This window comes from Chelonoidis abingdonii, chromosome 1, assembly GCF_003597395.2.
Source record: "Chelonoidis abingdonii isolate Lonesome George chromosome 1, CheloAbing_2.0, whole genome shotgun sequence".
NCBI classification, from domain to species: domain Eukaryota; kingdom Metazoa; phylum Chordata; order Testudines; family Testudinidae; genus Chelonoidis; species Chelonoidis abingdonii.
The window spans coordinates 212,331,437-212,356,812 of record NC_133769.1 but is presented as its reverse complement, the minus strand read 5'-3'; the positions used below and the strand labels follow the sequence as shown (position 1 = coordinate 212,356,812).

General features: G+C 41.8%; 1 protein-coding gene across 5 annotated transcripts in view; it reads left to right on the top strand.

Annotated features, from left to right (window-relative positions):
- Nucleotides 1-25,376, top strand: part of KDM6A (lysine demethylase 6A) — a 287,206-nt gene that overhangs the window by 28,335 nt on the left and 233,495 nt on the right. For all 5 annotated transcript variants that reach the window (XM_075059516.1, XM_075059508.1, XM_075059521.1 and 2 more), the window contains exon 3: nucleotides 19,552-19,660. In XM_075059516.1, the coding sequence (XP_074915617.1) occupies nucleotides 19,552-19,660 (109 nt within the window). The remainder of the gene's footprint in view (nucleotides 1-19,551; nucleotides 19,661-25,376) is intronic.

Below are 25,376 nucleotides of genomic sequence, written 5' to 3'. Positions count from 1 at the left end.
TGATCTCAGCTTAAGGATGACTTCTTTTTTGGAAGTTAAACAAACTGCTAAGGAGGTTCTAATCTACCTCACTTGTTTAATCACACATAGACCGTGTGTTGTTTTTATCCTGAAAAGCACAAAATCTTAGGAAATGGATGGCTGGGATGGGGTGGCAGAAGAAATGTAGCTAGGCCTCCTGGGCCCTTGACTAGCTCTTTTAAATGTTACTTGTTGGCTTTCATCCCAAAATGTGCACATCTTGATTTGAATTTTGACTTCATGCTTGTAAACTTGATGTAAATGCTTGTCCTTCCTACCTGTGTATTTCTCAAAATGCTTTCCCTGTTTACAAGTATCTTTAACCTTTCTATACTACTATGTCTAGTCCAGGATATCAAGTGTTTTTTAAGAAAAGTCTTAGCTAGCATGTTTAACTATTCTAGTGTTGGCAGGGCAAATTGTGTTTTTAATTTGTTTTAGTTGGTCAAGGTGAACCCTAGGCTCCCTCCAAGGTTAACTGTAACCAGATAACTAACATTAAAATACAACATTCCCTTTCTAGGTTAGGAATTAAAAATATAACATTTATAAAGTCTAGTGTAGGCAAGGTGGTGTATACTTTAATTTAACCATTTTAGCATGTGCTAAACCCTCGGGGGAAACCTAGGCTTTATTTTAACATGTAACATATAGTGTGACACTGTTTTCTGCTGCCAAACCTTTCCTATCCCAGAGTAATAGAACACAAATCTGTTGTATAAGCTTCCTAGTTGCAGAAACTCTCCTGACCTCCCACTTCCTAGAGCAAGGCCTCTAATTAGACACATGTAAATATTTACAGATGGCAAATGTAGGCGAGAGTATACATTTCATTGTCTGGTAAAGCATGTTTAAATACATGGATCTGTGGATTGTGATATGGTAGGGTACATGACCATAGCGGGAGGTGGAAAGGTTTATGTAGCTGGGCAGCAAGGTAATGTTCTATCATTGATTAGAAAGAGGTTGGAGGTTTTAAATGTGAGTTTTCAAACACTGGAACACAAAATGCATTTGGCAGTGGTGAGTAGGAAACTTGTGAAGAATGATGTAAATTGCAGTCTTTTGCTGCTTGGAAAAAGTGCACTGCAGCAAAAGGAATTATTGATGATATTAATGGAGGATGATCCTAAAGTAGTGTAGCTTGTATAGCACTCAAACAGAATCAGAATTGGCAGGATGGAGGATTTCACATTTTTCAGAAATCTATAGGCTGCTGAAAGTTAAGATCCTCCAGTCCTGAAATGAGGCTCTAGAGAAGGCATTTTGGCAGGAATATCAGCAGCTGGTTCTGGATGTAGGGTATGCTTTCCTCAGTCCTGTCCCCATATTTTTTTGTCAGTTTCTGGCCCAGTGATAATTATACTAAGAGTCTATAGATTTCATCCTCTGGCTTTTAGTCTGGCAAACTTTTCCTATGTGAGACTTATTTTTCTTAAAGGGAAACTAAATATAAAAAGCAGGGTTAATGTAATATTAAGGTAGACTACTTTACTTATTTCCCGAGTCAGAAAATCAAAAAAAATGAAGCCTCACAAAGCAATATTAATGACTGGAATTATTGATGTTTAATATGCTTAAAATACAAATGTACATTATAGCCCACTTAATATTGCTTAAAATTTAATCTCCAAATTACTGATTTTTATTTTGAGACCGTGACACCAATTTAGAAATTACTCCCGAAAATAGCAAAAGTAACAACACACAAGATTAGTATAATGGGGAAAATTAGACAAATATATTTTCTTTATAAAGTTTACTTTCTATATAGAAAATTGCACTATAATCAGTTTATTACTTTTTTGTAAGTCTCTTATGTAGGAACAGGGTCATGAAAGTTATTTTTAGAAAATAAGGAATGTGATTGTAAAATTACAAATATTTGTGTGGGAAGTTTTTAGCTTACATTGCTGTAGTACCTGAAATTAGTTTATCTTTTAAAAATTGACAGCTTGAAGTTGTCAGCTTTCTTTAAATATAGAAAGCTAATATCAAAGACTTTAAAGGGACACATTTGCAAACAGGCTTTATCTGTGACTAATTTGCAATTATTAAAAACAAGTTTTACAAATCCATTTTGCTTATTGTGCTCTTGTTTTGCACTTCTCTCACCTTGCACACTTGGTTCAATTAGATTTTCTTTGTTTTTGTTTATAGACTGTTTTCACTTGCAGATTTTTAAAGGCTACAGAGGGAGATGTTTAAGGCAACTTTTCCGTAGAATATTTGTGAAAACATTTTTATTGGATTTCTGTATTATGAACTTGTTTTTACAAAAAATTGGGACCATATTTAAATTGACAGTTCCCTTTTATGTTTGGACAGAACAGAGGGGAGAGAGTTGGAGCTGGTTAAAGTAGATGCAGCATATAAATATTGGAGAATGTTGGCAGATTGTAAACTTGAAATTGTTCAGTTCTTGCAATAACATTTTCAAACTAAACCGGATATAGGTTATTTTTAGTAATAACACATATAAGCAGCAAAGATGCCTTTGCCTTTGCTTTTTTTCTTTTTTAGCTTACATTGCTGTAGTTTAAACATTTTATTTGCATTCCAGTGAAATGTCAGCTGGGCTACAGGGCTCCTCTCTAGGTTACACAGGGCTCCTATGATTAGTCCCACCCCATTGGATGTTAGAGAATGGAAGTGAGTACTTGACAATCCCAATACCTGCTTGGTTGATTGTTTTTGTTTCATGACAAGGTAGAAAGAGCTGTTGGTTGTTGTGATTAATTCTGTTTTGGTTTGGTTTTGTTTGTTTGGTAGTGAGGATCATAAGTCCTTCATTTTGAGGCAATATCTGTGGTTTTATGGTAAATGGCTGTAATAGTTGCTTTAATAACTACTTTGACATGACTAGGGTTTGTGGGTTTGAGGATTTAGTGAGTTGTTTTGGGGACACTTGAATAATATGTCTCCATTTGGAGTAAAGTAACTGGTTTTTATTTTGAGGTGATTGACTTTCTAAAATTTTGTGTTTTATCCTTTGGGGACTTCTTTTGGTGGAGGAAAAAATGTTTTTAATAGCTCCTCAGATGAGAGAATCAGTAAGTCCTGTCGTCACTCTTGGATTCTGATTTTACAATGTGGATTGGGTAAATGTGGTTGGGTCTTGGTAGGCTGAGAGTCATCTACATTTATTCTCTCTCTCTCTCCCATATGCTGTGAATAGGTTAGGGAAATGTAGCAGTGGTTGCATTTGAATAAGACATTGCTCATTATATTAAAAATTAATTTAAAAATTATTGTTCCAAAAATTGCTAAGGTGGAGACATCTTCTGAACATAAGAAATGGTCCCCAGAGATTAATAAGAAATTTGAATGAGGCTTTGTTTTCTATATAGCAGTGTATTTTCTTTGAAAAGCTGTTTACATATTTAAAAAGTGTTTTAGAAAATAAATCTTGAGCTAGAAATTTAAGAAATTTTGTAGTTGAAGGTTTTGAGGGGCTTGATCTTTCTATGAGTATACCAGAGAGAAATTGAACTGTTGTACATTTACTTTTTTGTGTTCTGAGGCGCAGGGGCCTGTTAGTATTTTATTATGGATTTGCATAAAGTTACAATGATTGTTTCTCAAGGGAACTTGTATTAATGTATGCCCAGACTATCAAGTTTGTAACTGAACTGAAAAATCCACAGATTTTTAAAAAATCAACTTTCTTTTAGAGACATAATTAATCTTAATTTAGCAGGTAAAAATTATGGGTGAATCAGGGATGTTGTGATAGATTATGATATGATCCTTCACAATTTCTCTGCGTTCATGAGACCTTAAAATACAATGAACCCAATTCATCAGAATTCCTTTTCTCCTCTCCAATTACTTCACCTTTCTGTCTTTCATAAGCTTTCTCTTGCTAGGACCTGTCTACATGAGCAATTAGTTTGTGACAAGTGGGGGAGTGAATCTACCCTATACTAGCCTGCCAAGGACTGTCTTTGTTGATTCTGCTTAAATGCATTAACAGTTTGTTTATGCATTTTGATCTAGTCCTGTTTCAAGGAGTACTAGATCAAAATACGTTAAGGAACTGCTGATGTGTGTCTGCAGGGTGCGCCCAGACAGTTAGTCTATGGCCAGGGTAGTGTGAGGCAGATTCACACTCCAGCTTGCTGCAAACTGTTTGTCTGAAAAAGCTCTTGGTTTTGTTGAGCCATTTGGACATTAGTCTCCATAGGCTCCTGGCTAATCAACATTATACCTTTTTCTCCATGGATGTTGCCCTGTAATTCTCAGTAGAAGGATTTTTCACAAGGTCAATGAAGGAGCTACTAAGTTTTAAATTGCAGTGTTGTCTTCACTCTGCCATTTTTGCTACAGTCTGATATCCCTCAAATTTGTAATTGTGGCTCATAGTTGTCTACTCATAAGGTAACCTGGGACCTAGAGATTTCATAAAGCCACTTTCAAACAGTCCATGTTCTCTGTTCTGATTCTAGGTATTTTTTTCTCATTGCTTCATCTTCGGAGGAACATTAAATGAATAAGTATCAGGGGGTAGCTGTGTTAGTCTGTATCCACAAAAACAACAAGGAGTCCAGTGGCACCTTAAATGTTGTTGCTTCTATTTTATTTGTAGAACCTTGTCTTGAATTAAGTTTTATACAAAAAAAAAGATGCACCTATCCAAAGTGCTAGGTACCCCCAGCATGAATTACAAAATCAAAATGGGATCACCCGTTGAACACTAAATTCTCGTCTCCCCCACACATCTAATTTCACTGAGGCCCTCTGCAGCAGCCCATGTGAATAGATTTGCCTTGCAGTAGGCTCTGCAGGTCAGTAGACTTAAGCTTTCCCCAATCTGAAAAAGCCCCTTTCAGAGTTGAGGGTTCTGAAAGGATGCTCTACTGCCAACCTCCAACCATTGCATCGAGAGAAAACCAGCTTGAATACTTTTTCTGATTGCAATTGTGGCAGTATGACTCTGAGAGGTGGCTTTCAAGTGGCAAGGTCACCAACCCATTTATGACTTTATAGATCAAAATTGGTACCGATCATAGAGCACCAATGACATGCTGCCAAGGAGAAACACAGCTTGAAAGACAGCAGCGTTGTGCATCAGTTTACATTTCTTAGTTAATCTAGAATATAGCCTCATTTATAATACATTGCAATAATCCAGTCTTGAAATGTGACAAAGGCATGGATCATGGTAGTGAGGTGCCCATCTGAAAGAAATGGTCGCATTCTCCAGACCGGGTGCAGGTGGTTGCAGGCATTCCTGGACACAGCTGCCATGCGATCCTCCAGCAGCAGTTGGAGTTTGAATATAGTCCCATATTGTGAACATAGGTAACATGATAGAAATATACCCTCAATGGGGAGATATCAGCCTTGCGCTGTCATCAGGTTGGTTTCCTCCATCTACTGGCATCATCTTGATCTTCCTCGGATTGGGGGATGGATAAGAGCTAGCTGTCTGCAAATCAGTCTTCCTCGGATAGTTGGGCAAGACTATCAACAGCCCTGGCAGGATCAGGGAGACAGGAATATTGAGCTGAATGTCATGAGCATATTAAAAATACAGAAGTCCGTATCCTCTCACTCTCCTAAAAGCCCTATTTACACATTGTCTTCTCTTCAGGATAGAAAAGTCCACATGGTAGTGCCCTCAGGGAAGAGAGAACTTTCTGGGAACATTTTGCCAGGAAAGAATGAAGCCATGGAAGAGCAGTCTACAATACCAACCTGCTGAAGTGAAGAAACAGATTGATAGAGCCAGAAGAATACCCAGAATTCACCTACTACAGGACAAGCCCAACAAAGAAAGTAATGGAAAGCCACTAGCCGTCACCTTCAGCCCCAATTAAACCTCTCCAGTGCATCAAGGATCTACATCCTATCCTGAAGGACAATTCCTCACTCTCTCAGATCTTGGAACACAGGCCAGTCCTCGCTTATAGTCAGCCCCCAAACTTGAAGCAAATACTCACCAGCAACCACACAACAAAAACACTAACCCAGGAACCTGTCCTTGCAACAAAAGGACATATCTATTCAACGAACACCATCATAGGACCTAATCGCACCATCATAGGACCTTATCACATCAGCCACACCATCAGAGGCTCTTTCACCTGCACATCTACTAGTGTGATATATGACGACATGTGCCAGCAATGCACCTCTGCCATGTACATTGGCCAAACCAGACAGTCTCTATGAAAAAGAATAAATGGACCCAAATCAGACATCAGGAATTAAAACATTCAAAAACCAGTCAGAGAACACTTCAGCCTCCCTGGTCACTCTGTTACAGACCTAAAAGTCGCAATTCTTAGCCCACAAAAACTTGTGCCCAAATAAATTCTTTAGTCTTTAAGGCGCCACAATTACTCCCCGTTCTTTATGTTGTTTTGTGACCACTCTCTATGAACTTAAATTACCAATGGGGTACTGGTCGACAGCCGTGTTGTCATCAAGTGTTGGTTTTTGAAAAACGTTTTGTATTGTTCTTAGTTTAAGAGAAGCTGGCACCTCGTCCTTCTTTTTGGAAGCATTGATAATCTCCACCTGTACTGGGTCTAGTACTTTATCACTGGCATTTATTATCCTTGAATGACTTGGATCCAAAGGAGAGAGTTATGGGATAAAGTTGCATGCAATACAGTAACTCCTCACTTAACGTTGTCCTGGTTAACATTGTTTCGTTGTTACATTGCTGATCTATTAGAGAACATACTTGTTTAAAGTTGTGCAATGTTCGCTTATAATGTTTGACCACTGCCTGCTAGTACAGTACTTTGTCCAGTAGTTGCAGGATTCCCTGAAAGAGCAGCCCGTTGGAGCTAGCGGGTGGAGGCTTGGAACCAGGGTGGGCTGGTAGCCCCCAACAGCTCCCCTTCACCTTCCCAGCATCTCCCGTGGATCAGCGCCTTCCTCCTCCCGCCTGCAACAATCAGCTGTTTTGCAGTGTTCAGGAGGCTCGGTGGTGGGCGTGGAGGGTGTATGGATGTGGCGCACTCTGGCGGAGAGGGTGGAGCAGGGGTAGGAAGTAGTGGGGCCTTGGGGAAAAAGGTGGGGATGGAGATGGGCTTGGGGCAGAGCCGGGGGTTGAGTACCCTTCCCCGCACTTTGGAAAGAACAGCAAGAGGAGCAGCCAGACGATTTACCGTCTTCCACCCTCTGACTCCACCACTTCAACCAAGCTTCACAATCATCAATGCGAAGTACAGTATTAAATTGTTTAAATCTTGTACAGTATATGTATATAATGTCTTTGGCGAAAAAAATTTCCCTGGAACCTAACCGTCCCTCCCCCCCATTTAAATCAATTTCCCCATAAGAATTAGATTCCCTTAACGTCGTTTTGCGTAGTAGCAGTTTTCGAGAACATAACTACAATGTTAAGCAAGGAGTTACTGTACCTCTAGAACATCAGTCATTATCCATGGCCTAAACTCAACCAGGGAAGAGCTATCACTTGCTTGTCCCTCGAGATTCCTCTCTGCAATCAAGGCAGCAGACGGCTCAGCCCGAATCCAAGCAATTTAATCTACAAGATAATGTGATATTTCCTTTTTAGCTAGGATGGTCTGTGCAGCAGCCCAGGATTGTGTTTAACCTAATACAGACATTCACCTAAAGCCATGAATTTATTTTTCCCTTTTTCAGTCAGAAAACCTCGCGACTACTTAAATATATTTTCATTTTCAGGAAGTGGCCTGAATAACAGGGTTTTATGTAAACCATTTTAATATGTGGAGGAACTGTAATGCTTTTCTTGTGGTGTTTGGCAGTCATAGGTTGGAGCTACGTTATCCTCCAAATCCTGTTTTGTTGGACAGATTAAAAATGATCCCATTTTAAAGGCAGATAAGTGGGCAATTCAGCTGCCTCCTTTAAGACATTTAGGTTTGTTCTGCTGGATGTATGACTTGGGGGCAGAGGGGGAGGGATCTGTGTGAGAATTTGGGAAATTGGTACTGTTGATGAATTCCATGTGAGATTATGAACGCTCTGCAGTTTTACCAAGCTACTAACTCCATTTTGAAGATGCAGCTTTGTCTTTGTGGTTTTTACCTCCATGTTGAACTGAAATGTCAAGGGCAGTGAAACAGAGCGGACAGTAGAGGGTTGTTTAAATCAGGATGGTCTTTTGTTTAAATAGGAACATCCTATAGTAGGCTGGCTCCCACTGAAAACTGATTTGTGAGGGGAGGGGGTGCCTGGCAACAAACTTCCCCTAGGAAGGGTCTGGGGCTAGAAGGTTATAAAAGTGCAGGAGCTGGTCTATTTGGGGTCTTTGGTCATTTTCACCAGCTCAAGCAAAGGAAAGCTGCTGCAGGAGTCTGAGGTTGGGGGAACCCTCTGGCTCTGAATTTAAGCACCTCTTCACCTCTTTCCCCTCCCCCCCCCGCCCCCCCCCCCCCCCCCCCCAAGAACTCACCAGGGAAGGTCAGCTGGAATGAGTGTGTTAAGGATGGTTTTTATTTCTATATCATCTGTACTCTCTGGATTTCTTGTGCTTAAGGAAAGAGCAGTGGCGTTAGAATCCTGTGCAAAGTGCGTGCATGATGCTCCAGGTGGTAGTGCCCCTTATGTAGGTAAACTGTGGACTCTGAACACCCTCATGTCTAAGATATCTGTGGGAGGATGTGTTTTAAGCTATGAGGGGAGTCTGAGGAATCACCACTGGCTCCAGGGACAGCAGTGTGGGCTGCTTGGTTGCAGCTCTCAGGAGGGATGCTAGATGGAGCATCGGCACCCTGACAGTGTGCCAAGGGATCCAGTGATAGGGGTAGTGTCTGGATGCTCTTCAGACTCTAGACACTTAAAGCATGCTGGGATTTAATGTCTGATCTCTTCACAGCACCCTGAGTGTCCAGTGAGAAGTGGCTTGTTTAGAGGTGTGAGAGGCTACAAGACTACCATCTCATCAGTACATCTGACTTTCCTGTGCATTACATATCTGAATTGTTGCTGTGTTCCTCAGATACAGTTTTTGAAAAACAGAGCCTTGTCTGCTCTGAATGCACTTGTGGATAAAGATGTGTATAAAATAACTAAATGTGTTTCTTTATCATCTTGTCATGGAGGCATGGTAGCTAAAATTGCTTTTGGTTTGTACTTCAAGCAGGGGTGAGATTTGTGTATCCTCACAAAGGGCTAAACTGTCAGTTTGTGATATAGCCCGTGGCAAAGGGAAATATGTGTAGAGCTGCCTTTGGAGCAGCCCATGAGGAAAAATCAAATCTCCTTTGAGAGGGCAAACTGCAACAACAGCATATGTTGTAAGTGCATGCTCCCCAACACTGCTGGGTGCTTTGTGACCAGGGAATTGGAGTGGCGGCTCCATGTCTTCCTGCCCATGTGTGTAAGGGAGGATGTACTAGCTTTATAAATCATTCTTTCCCCTCTATGCAGGAATTGATGGTATGATACACTGGTGCAAGAGAATAAACCTCATGTCCATTTTGCTCCCTTGTGCAGGACAGGCCATGCCTGGCCCATAACTTATAGTCTTTATTATTTGAATACAGAATTAATTTCCTGGGAAATTGCAAGGAAATCTGTTACTTTGCAAAGCAAAAAAGAAACCCAAAACACAAACCCTGACTTTTGACTTGAACAGTAGTGAATTTTAGCAGCATCTAAAGTATAATATTCAGTCTTAATATAATTTTTTTATTTAGTCATTCCTGACAAATGACATCTGTATATATGCTGAATATATTTGATATGGTATTGATGTGTCAGTCTCAATTGCCATTGTGAGTGTGAGGAAAACTTCAGAAATGTGAACAGTGTAAGTGAAGATCATTTTAAGATTTTCGTGTCTTCCACAACTGCCACCACTACCTATGGCCAGTCACCAACTTCTCCAGAGGGATTGGCATCATTTTGGAGAAGCGGTTCTGGTGGTTGATTGCCATGTTTTGGGTGAACATTAAGGGAAAATGCTGTTGTATGGGTTATCAGGAGGGTGATATTTGAGTAGGGGAGAATGGTGCTGTTCATGGCGTCTTCTGCATTTTTTAATATACCCCAGAATATTAGCCGTTTTCGCAACTGCGTCACATTGTTGACTCATATGCAATTTGTGATCCACTACAACCCCCAGATCTTGTTGAGCAGTGCTAATACCTAGTCAGTTATTTCCTCCTTTTTGTAGTTGTACATTTGATTATTTTTTTTTCCCCTTTCCTTCTCTTTATTGAATTTCTTCTTGTTGATTTCAGACCAATTATCCAATTTGTCAGGGTTGTTTTGAATTCTAATCCTGTCCTCCAAAATGTTAGCAGCTGCTCCCAGCTTGGAATCATCTACTGAAAAGTTAAATTGAAGATCTGCCTTTTGAAGGTCAGTGACCTGTTTAACTGCAAGAATGATGAAGCATTCCACTCTTTTTGAAAGAGTTTTTAGAGATGTCCTTTGATCCCAAGGTCTCTACACTTCAGTCCTTAAGAGGAGGCAAGTTAGGTTGAAATCTTTTCTGAAGACCAACCTCCTAATTTTATTAATGGCAAAAGGCCTTGGATCCTCCCTAGAAGAGACCTTTGTATCAGACAGCGTTTGTATTCATCTACTGCTAGAATTCATGCAACATCTGGCTCAAGAAAGCAAGTTTGACTCCATGGTCAAAAGTCCTGGACTGATCTACAAGGATTTATACCATTTCCCTCACCATTTGGCAGCTGTTTTCCTTTTGTTTTGGACTTGGAATAACTATGGACGGCTGAGTTCAAGAAGTCGTCTATAAGATCTATTCAGTCTAGTTTCAGTCCTTGCCCTTCTACCCAGTCTCTCATCAGGGACTCATCTCATGAGATACTGCTGAAGCAAAAGGTGGGGACTCCCTTCTACAACTAGGTGTATTGGAGAAGTTTCCCCTTGAGTTCTGGGATGAAGGTTTTATTCCCATCACTTCCTTGTTCCAAAGAAGAAAGCAGATGGCATCCTAGTCTAGACCTCAGGCAACTCAACAGATTAGGTCATCGCTTCAGGTTCAGGATGGTCATCTGCTCTTCTGAAAGTCCCTCCCTAGATTGGTTTGCCGCTCTCTCTACTTTTGATGGATATTGCGTCTGCTTGAAAGGTGAGATAGATTTAAGAATTAATAGCAGGACCATCATATACAGTATTTCACAAAGTCTCGGTTACTTTCAGGTCTTATACTACAACATTAAGTCAATGTAAGGCCAAGATACAGCCACTGCAGTAATTACTGTGGTTTTTCACATCCCCACAACCCTCTTTTGGCCAGTGATGTGCGTCCTCACCTGGAGCGCTTGCACTGACTTAAGTGGGGCAGTGTGGGAGCCTGCATGGGGCTCACAATTAGAGTTTCCCATGTCCATAGAACAAAGCCATTCCAAAAATCATCTCAGGTTTTTGTTGTGTCCCTATATCAGAAACTTACAGAGCTGCCACTTGGTACTTCTAGTTGTAGCCATGAGATATGTTGCTCGGTTTGGCTGGGCAGTGCTACAGTTTTTAAGGACAACTCCTGACGTCCACCTCTTTAGAGAATTACCAGTTAGCCATGCATCTACAGTGGAATCCACATGACAAACACTCAGAACAATCACAGTAACTGTGGCTCTTAGGGTATGGCTACACTTGGAAATGTGCAGCACTGGGAGTTACAGCTGTGGTCGTACAGCTGTGTAGGAACAGCGCTGCAGTGTGGCCACACTGACAGCTACCAGCACTGCCAGTATGGTCACATTTGCAGCATTTGCAGCGCTGTTGGGAGTGGTGCATTGTGGGCAGCTATCCCAGCATTCAAGTGGCTGCAACGGCTTTTCAAACGAAGGGGGTGGGGTGGAGTGTGACAGGGAGCGTTGGGGAACAGAGAGAGTGATTTTTGGAGCAGACACTGTGAGCTCCTGCCTTGCAAATTCTGGCCATTCCCCCATCCCCTCTCATCACTCTTAAATGTAAAAGGCTCAGACCAGACAAGCAGCTTCTCCGGCGGACTCCCTCTCTCCCCCCCCCCCCCGCCATGCTGTTTGTCTCTCAAGCAAACAGCTGTGAACATTCCAAAGACTTCGCTTGGCTCACTCGCTGGAGCAAAGAGCAGCTGTGTTTGGTAGCTCTGGGGAGTACTTCCGGTTTTGTTGTAGACAGGAATTCTGGGATACCTCTTAATACCCTGAGGCCAATAACAGCGCTGGGTGAGCGTCCACACCTGATGAGCAGCGCTGCATCGCCAGCGCTGGATTCGCTACACCCATAGCAGACCAAGAGTTACATGCCAGCGCTGCAGCCAGGGAGTTACAGCGCTGGCTGAGCTTTGTAAGTGTGGACACCGAATAAGTTGCAGCGCTGTAACCCCCTCACCAGCACTGCAACTTGAAAGTGTAGCGAAGCCCTTAGATATGTAAGAGATTTGGTCCATGTGGATCCTGCAACCTAGCCTCCCTTTCCTTGCTTTTACCTAAGATTCTGTATTGATGGAGTACCTGAGCAGAGATTGGGCGTGCTTTCCCACTTACGGCCTATGTCCTTAGGCCCATCATCACATACAGGATGCATGCATGATCCCAATGATTACTACTGACCAAAACAATCTTTTTCTCATGTGTATGTGGCACACTTGCATCTACAATTGAATCAAAGTGGGGAGAAAAAAACCTGAGAACCACATTTATTGTGCAATAACTGGGTTCTTCTTCGAGTAGTGTCCCTACAGGTGCTCCACTCCTAGGTTACTCCTGAAAGACTTCTGTGCCAAAAAATGAAGAATTATGCAGATTTAAAAATGTGTGCAGATTTTATTTGTCAAAATAACACAATATAGTCATACCATTTTCAATTATTTTGGTAGTTTATTTCAAAATACCTGTCAGCAAGTATGTCTAACAGTAGAGACAACAAAAAAGATTAAGGAAATGTTTTTTGACAAATAGATGCCTTACTATTTATATAGCTCCACAGTCAGCGAGAGGGACAGAGTCTTGTATGCCTCCCCTCCATCCCAATCCAGGTGTGGGGCAAGCAAGTTCAGCGTAGCAGGATCCAAGTATGGAGGGGCTTAATGTGAGGCAATCCAGGGGTGGGGTGAGAGGGTTCTGTGTGGGATAATGTGAGTGTGGGTGGCTGGGGGCGGGTGGGATCTGGGTGCACAGAGGCTTGTTAGAGGTTCTGGGAACAGATGGAATGGGACTCGTGGGGGGTGGGGTGGAGTGAGAAACAGTTATCCAGGTGAAGGTAGTTGGTGCTCAACATGAGTGACTGGGTGGGGGGGATGGGGCTCTGCAGGGAATCTGGGTGCATGGGGTTTAGCAGGGGTCCGGGTACTGGAGGAATGGGAGTTAGTAGGGTGGCAGTCCAGGTGCGTGGGGGTTTGATTGTGGGGTAGTCAACAGGGGGTAGTCTGCATGCGGGGGCCTGGATTCAGGGGAGGGCTTGAAGGGGGAATCTAGGCAGAGGAGGGGAAATCTGGGGGGCTCAGTGGGGAAGTTTGGGCGCAGGTGGGGGGTCTGGATTTAGGGAAAGGCTTGGCAGGGGCATAGCTTCTCGCACAATGTCCCCTTCCCCCGTGGCTGGGGAGCGATGGGGGCAGGAAGTAGGGGGATGGAGCTTTCTGCAGCTGGGAGATTCCCAGGAGTGGGTTTGATCTGGAAGCTCTGTGAGGAGGAATTCACCCCCGCCCCCCCATATGCATGCTCAGCTGGGACTAACAGCTTTCCAGGCACACAGTAGGAGCCACTGACTGGGGCATCCCAAATCCTGCCCCTCCCCGCCTCCAGGCACATCACAATAGTGAATGAGAGGGGCAGAGAGAGCCTAGCCGTGCTCCCTGAGGTGGTCATTTGTCTTACCACGGCTGCTCTCAGCGCCTGAACCAGACATGCCCCTTCTACCCGACCACTGCCCGAGATGGATGCTTCAATCAATCTGTCTGCCAGGAAAGAATAAAATCTGCAGGGGATGTTAATTTTGGGCTTGGGCAGAGGTGCAGAATTCCGCCGAGAGTGTCTAGGTGTATTTGCCTCCCTGCGCCTCAGATCAGAGATTTTGAGTAGCAGCGTCTGTTTGGCCCATGTGTATGCACTCACCACCTCATGCTTTACCTCACTGCTATATCGTGCTATGTGAGCAAACTGCCTTCAGTTCCTTCTCAACTGCCCTTGGCCTGAGATGGGGCCTTAGAGTCTGTTGACAGCTTTTCTTTCTTGTTTCTTTCAGTGTTAGATGTAGTAATAAAGCTTATGTTAGTTAGTCCCCTTCTTTTCTTTTCATTTCTGCTCCCCTCCCCTCACAAATAATTTTTTTTCTTATTTCGCTCATAGGATAGTTATTGCTCTATGCAAGGCTTTTGAAGAGGGAAGGAAATAAAATAACAAGAATAAAAATTGTGGAGGAAGAAAATAGCAAGAGGGGATCTGGAGAAAGGGTACTTAACGGCACATTTAGATTCTCTCCCAAAATAATTTGGACTGGAAGCCAAAAGAAATTCAAGCACTATTTCTTGGTTCAGGGCTAGGGAGGTTACACGCTAGTAAATGGGCCTGCAGATGTGCACAATGTAGAAAGCTATATGATTACAGATATCTCCAAACTATTTTCTGTTACTTTGGGTCAAATAGCAGGTGGCTCCTAGAGAATCACTGTCCTCCTTCCCTGTTCCTGTGCTGGTTCCTCATGTAGCCAGCTACCAGGAGAGGAGGCAGAGGAAAAACTCTTTGGGACACTGGTTTGTTTAAGCGCTTAGCATCTTGGCGTTCTGGACCCTGATTTGGTCCTCTGTGATACAACTGTATAATACAGAGGGGAGAGCAAATTACAAGTAAAAGAGCCCCCCAAAAAAGTGACTAAATATAAAGCAAGGTGCTTAATGATAGAAATGGTGTTTAAAGAAGAAAAAAGGCAGCAGCTGTGCTGAGCCCTGGAATGAAGAGACATGAGGAGAACTAGGAGCTCCTGGCCACCCTTAAATCCCAAGAGGAGCTCCAACAGGAATCACTGAATTTTTATCCTTTCTTGTGTACCGGAAAGTCCACATATTCTTTATAGTGAGGTCTGCAACTCAGGAGGCAGTATCAGTGTTGTCAGTCACTCCAGGGAAGGAATGGTCTTAGGTTAGATGATATCGCCCTTTTTTTTTTCTGAGTATTCAGCTTCAGGCAGACTTACTCAAAAACTCTTCCTGTGCAGAGCAGAAACTGAAACACAAACAAAAGGATGTTTTGTTTTTTACTTCAGCTGTTTGGCTTATTGGCATTTTAGTATTTTGCTGGGCTCTGTTTAGTCTTGTGTGGGCTCTGCCTTTTAACCCCCCTCCCCCCCCCCCTTTTTTTTTTTTTTTTTTTTTGAGGTAACTCTGCAGTAGTTTCCAACATATATTTGGAAAGGCCTCTTGAGGAACTGTATTGCACAGGTTGTCCTTTTTCTCTCATAGTGATTTTTCTTGTGGCCGTTTCTTCAATATCTAGGTTAGTGGTGGGCAACCTGCGGGTTGCATGTGTCCCGTCAGTGTAATCTGCTGGCGGGCTGCGAGACAGTTTGTTTACATTGATGGTCCCCTTCTCACTGCTCCCATTGGCCGGAGACGCCAAACCATGGCCACTGGGAGCTACGGGAGGCTGTTCCTGTGGACGATCAACGTAAACACACTGTCTCACAGCCCGCCTGCCAGAGGATTACCCTGATCTAGATTGCCAGAACTCAGTACTATCTACATAAGCACAATATTGTACTCACCATAAGGATAAAACATTGAGGACTTATTCTGCCTTTATTTCCCAGGGTGGAATAGTCTATTTTATATCTCAAAGGAATATCCAAAGCAGTAGCTGGAAATGTTGTGGACAGTACCCATTTTCAATCATATAGAAGGTTTTCCATTTTCTGATTCTCATTGCACCTTGCTTTATATTTAGTCTTTTTTTTTTTTTTTTTTTGTTTTTTTGGCTCTTTTACTTGTGGTTCGCTCTCCCCTCTGTGAACCCCTTCCGCTTTTGCTGTATTATTTTTGAGGTCCGTTGATCAGACCTGAAAATGGTATTCAAGGAGGGGACATAAGATTTATATAAATATTGGACATACCATAAACCCAGCAAATTTAGAGTTATGACAAGGTACTCTGAAAACTACTGGCTTAATCTTCCTCAGAACTTGGAGAATTGGCATGATTTAAGTAGAGTAATAAGTGGAATAGAATAGAATTACTCATGGGGAAATTGTGCACCATTGTGCAAGTGCAGAATTAATATTCCCCACAGATTCCTCCCCCACGCTCCCAGAATTATTGATTCTGACTGGTAGGCTAAGGGAAGCCACAAGAGGGGTCACACTTCAGTTACACCTTTCACCCACCAGGGGCTGATGTGGCACAAGAAGAGCAGGCAGCTAGCTCACAGGCAGCAGCAGCCAGCCATGAAAAGGGAGGGGGCAGAGGCTGCTTTCCTCACAGCGCCCTGCCTGGGGGACAGGTGAGGAGGCACAGGATGTGGTCGGAGGGAGACACAGAGCGGGGCACACTGCTGGGGGGGGGGCAGGTCACAAAGATGGATTCAGAAGGGCTAGTGGGGAGGACAGACTGGGGTGGGGGCGCAGAAGCTAGTGGTATGACAACATTGAGCCAAGTGCTGAATGGGAGTGGGGATGGAGGGCCACACGGGGACAGGGGCAGATATGCCTGACTGAATGAATGGGAGAGGCTAGAGTCTGCATTGGGGAGGTTCCCCAACTCCCTAACCATCCCCTCCCCCCAAAAAACTGTTCTATATTCCCCCTTCTCACAACAATCTGCCAGGTTGATTCCCAGGCTCTTTTCTGCAGGGGTGGGTGAACTTTGTCCCGAGGGCCACTTGTGGGCAGGGAAATTTGTATGCAGGGCCATGAATGTAGGGCTGGGGCAGGGGATTGAGGTGTGGGAGGGAGTGCGGGGTGTGTGTGTGTGTGTGGGGGGGTGCAGTGTGCAGGAAGGGGTTCAGGGCAAGGGGTTGGGGTGCAGAGTGCAGGAATGGGCCCAGGGCAAGGGGTTTGGGTGCAGGATGTGGCAGGGGCTCAGGGCAGGAGTTTTGAGGGCTCAGGGCAGGGGCTTGGGGTGCAGGAGGGTGCGATGGGGGCTCAAGACAGGGAGTTAGGGGGCTCAGAGCAGGGGGTTGGGGTGTAAGCTCCAGCTTGGTGTCACTTACCTTGAGCAGCTCTTGGGTGGCAGCAATGTGCAGCGGGGCTAAGGCTGGCTCCCTGCCTGCCTTGGTCCCACATCGCTCCCGGAAGTGGGCAGCATGTCTGGCAGTGGCTCCTGGGGGTGGGATGGGGCAGGCGGCTCCACAACACGCTGCCCTTGCCTGTGAGTACCACTCCCAAAGCTCCCATTGGCTTCAGTTCCTCATTTCTGGCCAATGGTAGCTGCGCGGGGCGGGGGGTAGTGCCTGCAGGCGAGTGCAGTGTGCAGCGCCCCTCCCTCGCCCCTTCCAGGAGCCGCAGGGGTGTGCTGGCCGCTGCGCCATGGGGCTGGCCATCTCGTGGGCCAGATCTGCCCCACGGGCTGTAGTTTGCCCTCCCCTGTTCGAAGGGGAAAAGTATTGACTCCTTTCCAGGGATGTCTTCAAAGGTGTTTGGTGGGAAGAAGATATGGTTTTTGAACCAAAATGTGCACCAGAGTATCCGTATTTGTGTGGGTGAGGACTTGGGATACTGGGTTTGAAAAAAAATCTTGTGTAGACTTAATTCTCTGGAAGAAAAAAGAGATTATCTTGGTGTTTCCTGTTCTCCCTTGAGAATGGAAAGCAAGGAAGACACTTGTGCTTGTTATTTCTCTGTTGCCTCCAGTCTGAACTTCCAAGAAGGGCTTTAGAAGTTAAAATGAAATGTCATATGATATCTCTGTGAATACAGGTAAAAATCCTAAATATTGCTGGCTGAGGGATTGGAGACAAAGACATAGTGAAAATCTGACTTGCCGAAGGTCATACAGATGTGTGCGGAAGAGTCAGATATAGACCCAGGTGACCTGACACCCACTCTTGTACTCTAACCACTAAATAGGTTTTCTCTAAGTGTGGTTTGATAAAATTTGATCGAATCACTATAGGGTCCCAGATGCTAAACTGTTTAAGCATGTATGATTTATAACCTTGAATAGTTCAGGGAAGCCAGTCTTCCTCATCTGTTTACTTGCCCAAAAGATTTTATGGGTTACCCAATTCTTGTCTGGAGTTTATCCATGTCTCAAGCTGTGGTGTGAATAGTACAAAAACAAAATTATATTTTACCTGCTTTGTATGAGAAAATGTTAATTGTATGAATGTGCTCCAGCCAGGTCTGGGCAAAAAATAAGAATTTCATTTTACAAAAAAAATTGAGCTTTCATTATTTTTGTTTTTGTTCTGCACTGAAACAAAAATTAGACCTTGTTATCTGAAGAAAAAAGTTCATAAGAGAAACAGGCCACCACCCCCTAGAATAGCCAGATAGTCCGGTGGCTGAGTCACTCATCTGGAATGTGGAAGACTACTTTCAGGTCCCATTTCAAGTTTAGAAATCAACTAGTAGTTGAAAAGCCAGGACTTCAAGGGGCCACCGGACTCTTCGATGTATTGCTAAACTAAGGCATGTCAACACTAGTGACCTTACAGCAACACAGCTGTACTGATGCGGCTGTGCTGCTGTAAGATCACCCATGTAACTGCTCTATGACAACAGGAGACAGCTCTCCCCTCAACATGATACCACCACTTCCAAAAAGTGGCGGTAGCTATGTCAGCAGGAGGAGCTCCCCAACTGACACAGTGCTGTGCACACTACCATTTATGCCAGTGATACTTATGTCACTCATGGGGGTGTTGTTTTGAGTGACAAAGTTTTGCTGACATAAGTGGTAGTATAGACACGACCTTAGTGTTAAAACAAGTTTTAAATGTTTTTTTTATATTTATAAAAAGCATTTTTAATTGAATTCCAATTTCATACAAATTGACAGAAAATGATCTAGTAAATAAGGAATTGTAAATTAAGAATTTGAGTAATTATATGTTTAATATAATTATTTAAGTATGTATAGATAGTGTATCCTCCTGGTTAGCAAAAAGTATGAAATCACAGCAGTCAACTAGACTCAAATGTTCTTTGGGAAAATAACTAAAGAACAAATGCAAAACAAGATTAAAATTGATGATTTTAATCAGTTTCTTACTTGCTGATTTAAATCATAATTACATTTAGTGATTTATATCACTTTAATTTAAATCAGTCCCCTCTGATGTACTGTATCAATTTATTTTTCCTTAGGGAAATGAAGTGTATGTCAAATTCACAAGTAAAGAAAAAAAGATTTTGTTTTTTCTGTATTATGATTATTAGTATTGCTGGATATTTGTGTTTGAATCTGACACTTTTTCAATATGTGCTCTCCCTCTTGTTCTTGCTTTAAAATCAAGGATGACATAATTCTGAAATAACTCTGGTTGTTGCAGAAAACTGTAGAGTTTTTAGTTTTGCGCAATAAGATGAGATTTGGTAAAAGGTTTACATTTCTATTAGAAAGAAGATGCGTTTATAAAATGTGCTTTGTTGAGTACAATACAGCATTTTGAAAATATCTATACTTCTCTTTTACAGGCTGTTCGCTGCTATGAATCTCTGATATTGAAAGCTGAAGGAAAGGTGGAGTCTGATTTCTTTTGTCAGTTAGGTCACTTCAACCTCTTACTGGAAGATTATCCAAAAGGTAAGGCTTTTTATCACACCTGTATAGTAGTTTTAATAAATAGTGTCTTTAATGACCCAGATTTGATTATGACACCACAATATAACCATAAATATTGAGTAGATCAACTTCAGCACTTTCTGTTGGCTTGCACCATGCTTCAAAGTTGGTAACAGAATAAGTAATATGTCATTGTACTGAGGAATACTTCTGTTCTTCCCTTCCCCCAGAGAAACCTTGTGGGCAAGTGTTTTCGTAGAACATGTTTACTGATTCATGAACAGATGTGAATAATATACAAACAGAGAACCTAATTGTTCCCCACCTTTCTTCTGTTGCTGAAAATGTTCAAAAATAAGGTAAACCGGCCACAACATAACCAAAGTGTATATCAAATGTAGGCATGGATATGACAACTAGAATGAGAATAGACATTATAAATTAAAAGGAGACCTAAATGTGTACCAGGAATATTGTCCAGATGCCTGATGTGTGCTTGGCACAAGCCCCAGGAAAAGGGATCAGATATGAAGCAGCATTTGCGCTCTCCCAAGTCTGCTAACAGGCAGAGACTGATGTAACTTACATCAGGGCCAAACAACAATCTAAAGGTTGTTCTAATTCATGTCATTTTCAAGACATCTGCCTTATGCTAGTGGAATCATGGTCAGGAGTCACCATTCTTTACCACCACAAACTCATCAGCTGTGGGCCACCTAATGTGGTCTGCATCACTGAAACATGGTTGGCTGACAAGAGAAGCCCAGTGCTAGCTCATCTTGCGGCATTAGGCTACTCTGAACACTTAGATATGGAAAGTGGTAGTATAGTGATTTTATTCTCCAGATTCAGATGCAGAAGAGACTAGTTTAACATCAAAGACGGTATCTTCTTAATCTGAGAGTGCTAATAATCGATTATGGGCATCCTGCTAATCTACAGAGGTATGGACACCAAAGGCTTCCCAGTCTTCCCTCCCCCTATCCCCTGACGCTGTCTAACATGGTTTTGACCTGACCTGACCTGACTGGCAAAAATGAAGTGGGTAAGCCTGCTCTTCACGTAAGAGCCTCCAGTGTCTTAGGCTACGTCTACACTTATGGGCATGTAGAATACAGATGTTGCACACCTAGTTAGCATTTATATAAATAGCAGTGTAGACAGTGAGCATTGCTTAGGCAAGTAGAATGCAAATACACGAGAACCTTTTGGGTATATACCTTACATGGCTGTCTGCATGCCCACACAGTGCCTCCTACATGTACACTCTATTTACTAGTGTAGTGTACTGCTGCTGGAGCCTTTCCCTGCTTCAGTGGAAGTGTCTGGAAGTGGTAAAAACCTTTCCACGCTGCAGGGAAAGACTCTAGAGTGGGGAAGTGTGTGTGTGTGTGTGTGTGTGTGTGTTGCGGGAGGGTAGGCTGGCAGGGAGCTGTTAGCGCCTTTCCCTGCTACATTGCCTCTGTCAGAATTTTTCTTTGCCATGTGTAGCTAAACGCCACAGGATGGACACAGCCTGCTTTTCACTGCAATGTGTAGCTACTGTAGACGTTGCTGGAAGTATGGACAAGACCTTAAAGGTGTCCAGTCTTTTCCGTTTTTGAGGGAGTCTCCCTCACCTGTGGAAATCTCCATTGTTTTATTACATAGACAATAAGAGTTGCAATAGGAATAGTGAAAATAAATAAGGAATTAGAAAAGAAATTTGATGTGACTGGTATTATGCAACACATGAGGTTTCAATCACATGACTGATGTTAAAATCACTGGATGTGCTGTGTTTAGGAAAGATACAATCAGAGGTATGGTACATAGAGTGGCACTCTCCATTAAAGATACCACTACCTGCTCTAGAATTATTGACAATTCTGAAGGAGAGGACTGGGAAGCTTATGGATCAAAGGATTAATTGATAAATCACAAGTGGTAGTGGGGGGAGGGAAGTCTGCTATAGACCACCAAATCAGACAAGGGGACAGGATGAGCAGCTCCTTAAACTTCTGTCTGTAGTGTGTAGATGGAAATATTACATTATTGGGAATTTCAGTCTGGGGGGACATATGCCAGAGATCTCTTGCTGCCACTTGTAAAATATCTTTGGAGATTATAAAAAATATATAACTTTCAGACACAAATTACTGAAACCAACTTGTGGTAATTTGTACATTAGACTTAATTTAGACAAAGATGAATTGATCACTGAACTAAAAATGTATGGTTGCTCAGGTGTGAGTGATAAGAACATAAGAATGGGTATATTGGGGCAGACCAGTGGTCCATCTAGCCCAGTATACTGTTGTCAGACAGTTGCCAGTGCCAGATTCTTCAGAGGGAATGAACAGAACAGGGCTGTTTGGAGTGATCCATCACCTGTTGTCCAATTGCAGCTTCTGGCAGTTGGAGGTTTAGGGGCACCAGGACCATAGGGTTGTTTCCCTAACCATCTTGGCTAATAGCCGTTGATGGACCTATTCTCTGTGAATTTACCTAAGTGTTTTTTTTGAACCTGGTTATATTTTTGGCCTTCACAACATTCCCTGGCAATGAGCTGCACACGTTGGCTATGTGTTCTGTGAAGAAGTACTTCCTTATGTTTGTTTTAAACCTGCTGCTTATGAATTTAATTGGATGACCCCTAGTTCTTGTATTATGTGAATAACACTTCCCTATTCACTTTGTCCATACTATTCATGACTTTATAGATCTGTCATATCCCCCACCTCAGTCATTTATTTTCCAGGCTGAATAGTCGCAGTTGTTTGGATCTCTCCTCATATGGAAGCTGTTCGATATCCCTAATCATTTTTGTTGCCCTTCTCTTCCCATTCTAATGTGGCTTTTGGGGGTTAAGGTGACCTGAACTACATGCAGTATTCAAGGTGTGGGTATACCATAGATTTATAGAAAATATAATTGTTTGCTTTTTTGACTGCTGCTGCACACTGAGCAGATGATTTCAGGGAGCTATCCATGATGACCACTTTTTTGAGTGGTAACAACTAATTGAAACCCCATCATTTTGTATGTATAGCTGGGATTATTTTTTCAATTGTGCGTTATCAACAACACTGAATTTCATCTGCCATTTTGTTGCCCTGTCGCACAGTCTTGTGAGATCCCTTAGTTAATTCTAAAACTGAAGGCAAAGAGTTACAATCTTGAGTAATTTTGCATCGTGTGAATTTTACCGCCTCACTATTCACCCCTTTTTCCAGACCATTTATGAAAATTTATGATGTCTATTTTCATTTGCTGTGTGCAGCTAGAACATCAAGTAGTAGGTATACTTGGTGCTTTAAAAAGGCCAGTTTCCAAAGATGAAAGCCATCATATGCTAAAATTGAGTGGGAGGAAGTACTTAAACATAAAAATGAGAATTATATTTAAGAATTTTTAGATGCTTCAAAGTGCACAATTCTGCAGTCAAGAGAGGCTTATTTGCTTTAAAAAAAAAAATAATCCTGTTTTGGAGGGGAGGTGAAAGTAATAAAAATAAGTACTATATAATGAAACATTAGGAAAGATGAAAGCAAGGAGTACCAGTCAGCGCAGTAGTTAAAAAATTTTAGACAGTTAAGAGAAGCTAAAGGTGTAAGTGGAAAAAAATCTATGGCCAGTAGGGTCAAGGACAAAGAGTTCTTTAAATATATTGGGAACAAACAAAATTCTAGCAGTACTGTAGGTTTGATGCTAGACAAGGATGATAAATTGTCAATCAAAAGGCAGAAGTATTTAAATATTTGTATTCAGTATTTGAAAGAAAACAGGATGGTGTATTCTTATCTTAGTGATCATGAAATACATTCTATTCAGTTAGTAACTAAGGAGTATGTTAAACAGCAACAGTTTCATTTTTAAATCCGCAGGACTAGATAACTTGCACCACAAATATCAAAATAATTGATGGAAAAGCTCTGTGATCTATTAATGTTGATTTTTATCAAATCTTAGAACACTGGAAGTTCCAGAGGACTAGGAGAAAGCTAATATTGTGCCAGTATTTGAAAAGGGTAAATGGCAAGACCCAGGAAGCTATAGATTGATTAGTCTGACATTAATCACAGGCAAAATCATTGAAAGCATGATATGGGACAAAATCAGTAAACTGTTGTGAGATGGTAGCATAATTAATACTAATCAAGATGGCTTAATGGAAAATACATCTTTTCAAAATCAGTCTTTTGATGTCATCAAATAATACTGTTTTTGACAAGTTTGGTTAATAAACTGTTGACATAATATACTTAGATTTTTGTAAGGCATTTGACTTAGTCCTATATGTCATTTTAATTTTTTTGGGAAAAAGTACTATATAAAATCAATATAGCTCATATTAAATGGATTAAAAACCAATTTACAGAATGCAAAAAGTAATTGTAAATTGGTGTGTTTCTGTTGGGATCTGGGAGGTCTCTGTTCTTGGCCCAGGGCTATTTAATATCTTTATCAATGATCTGGAAGAAAATACAAGTGCTGGTAAAGTTTGCAGATCCCACAAAAATTGGAGTGATAAAGATGAAGTGAGGTCAGTGTATGGGCCAATGTGGATCACGTGGTGGTAAGGTTGACTTATTAGAACATGTGTTTTAATACAGCCAATGCAAGTTCTAAATCTAGGAACAAAGAACATAGGTTACATTTATAAAAAGGTGCACTGTATCCTGAGAAGCAGCAACTCTGTAAAGGGCTTAAGGGGTCAGGATAGATAAACAATTGAACATGACACACAGCATTGTGGTGTGAAAGAGAGCAAAGTACTACTGAAGTAGGAGTAGGGAGGTTGTATTGCCTTTTGTATTGGACATAAGTGAATTGGAAGCTGACGGTAAACAAATTCACACTAGAAATAAAATACAAACTTTTAAGTGAAGGTCATAATCGTAATAGTTAATTACCTAGGGAAGTAGTAGATTCCTCATCTGAAGTCTTTGAAATCAAGACTGAACCTCTTTCTAAAAGATAGGGTATAGATCAGATAGGTATGAGCTTGTTGGAGAAATTATTGGATGAGGTTCTTTGGCTTGTGTTATGGAGAAGGTCAGACTAGGTTATAATGCAGTCCTAGCTTTTGTCTGTCTGCTGTTTGTACTTTTCCTAAGGTGCACTACAGTAGAATTGATGTGATGTCTAAAAGATTCTGATTATCAGCAGTGCAGTTCACCAGTCTTGTTAATGTTCTTCTGATATTGTTTGGGAATCAGGAATATAGAACTGCATTGGTTTGCTACTGATTGCATGATGGTGAGCAGCGCACAAACATTTCTAGCAACATTGTGCACTTGTTTTAAAATGTCTATTAAAACTGTTAATGAAATAGTGCCTCTTTTGAAGTGGTATATTTTAAGACAGTCTTGGGGTTATGGCTGAAAAATTGAGCTAATTGTAAAAATCTTGGCTTTTGAAGAGTTCATGGTTCATTTACTAAGAATTTTTGAAAAAGTAAATAGTCTTTGACTACATATTCTTTGTAACAAATGGGTATTTTAATTGTATAAATTTAATAGTACAGTTTTTAGCAGTGATAGACAATAGCTCAGTCTCGAATTTTTAGTTTGGTCACTGTTTTAATAGACCGTTACAGCCTCAAGAAAGTATTGTAATTGGGGACTACTCTATTGCTCTGGACAGCTCTGAACTGAAAAAAACATTTTAAATCTTAATTAAAAAGTTTGCACGTGTGATTAAAATCAATTCTTCTGCTGCTACTGTAGATATCCCCATCTTTTTTTCCCCCTGT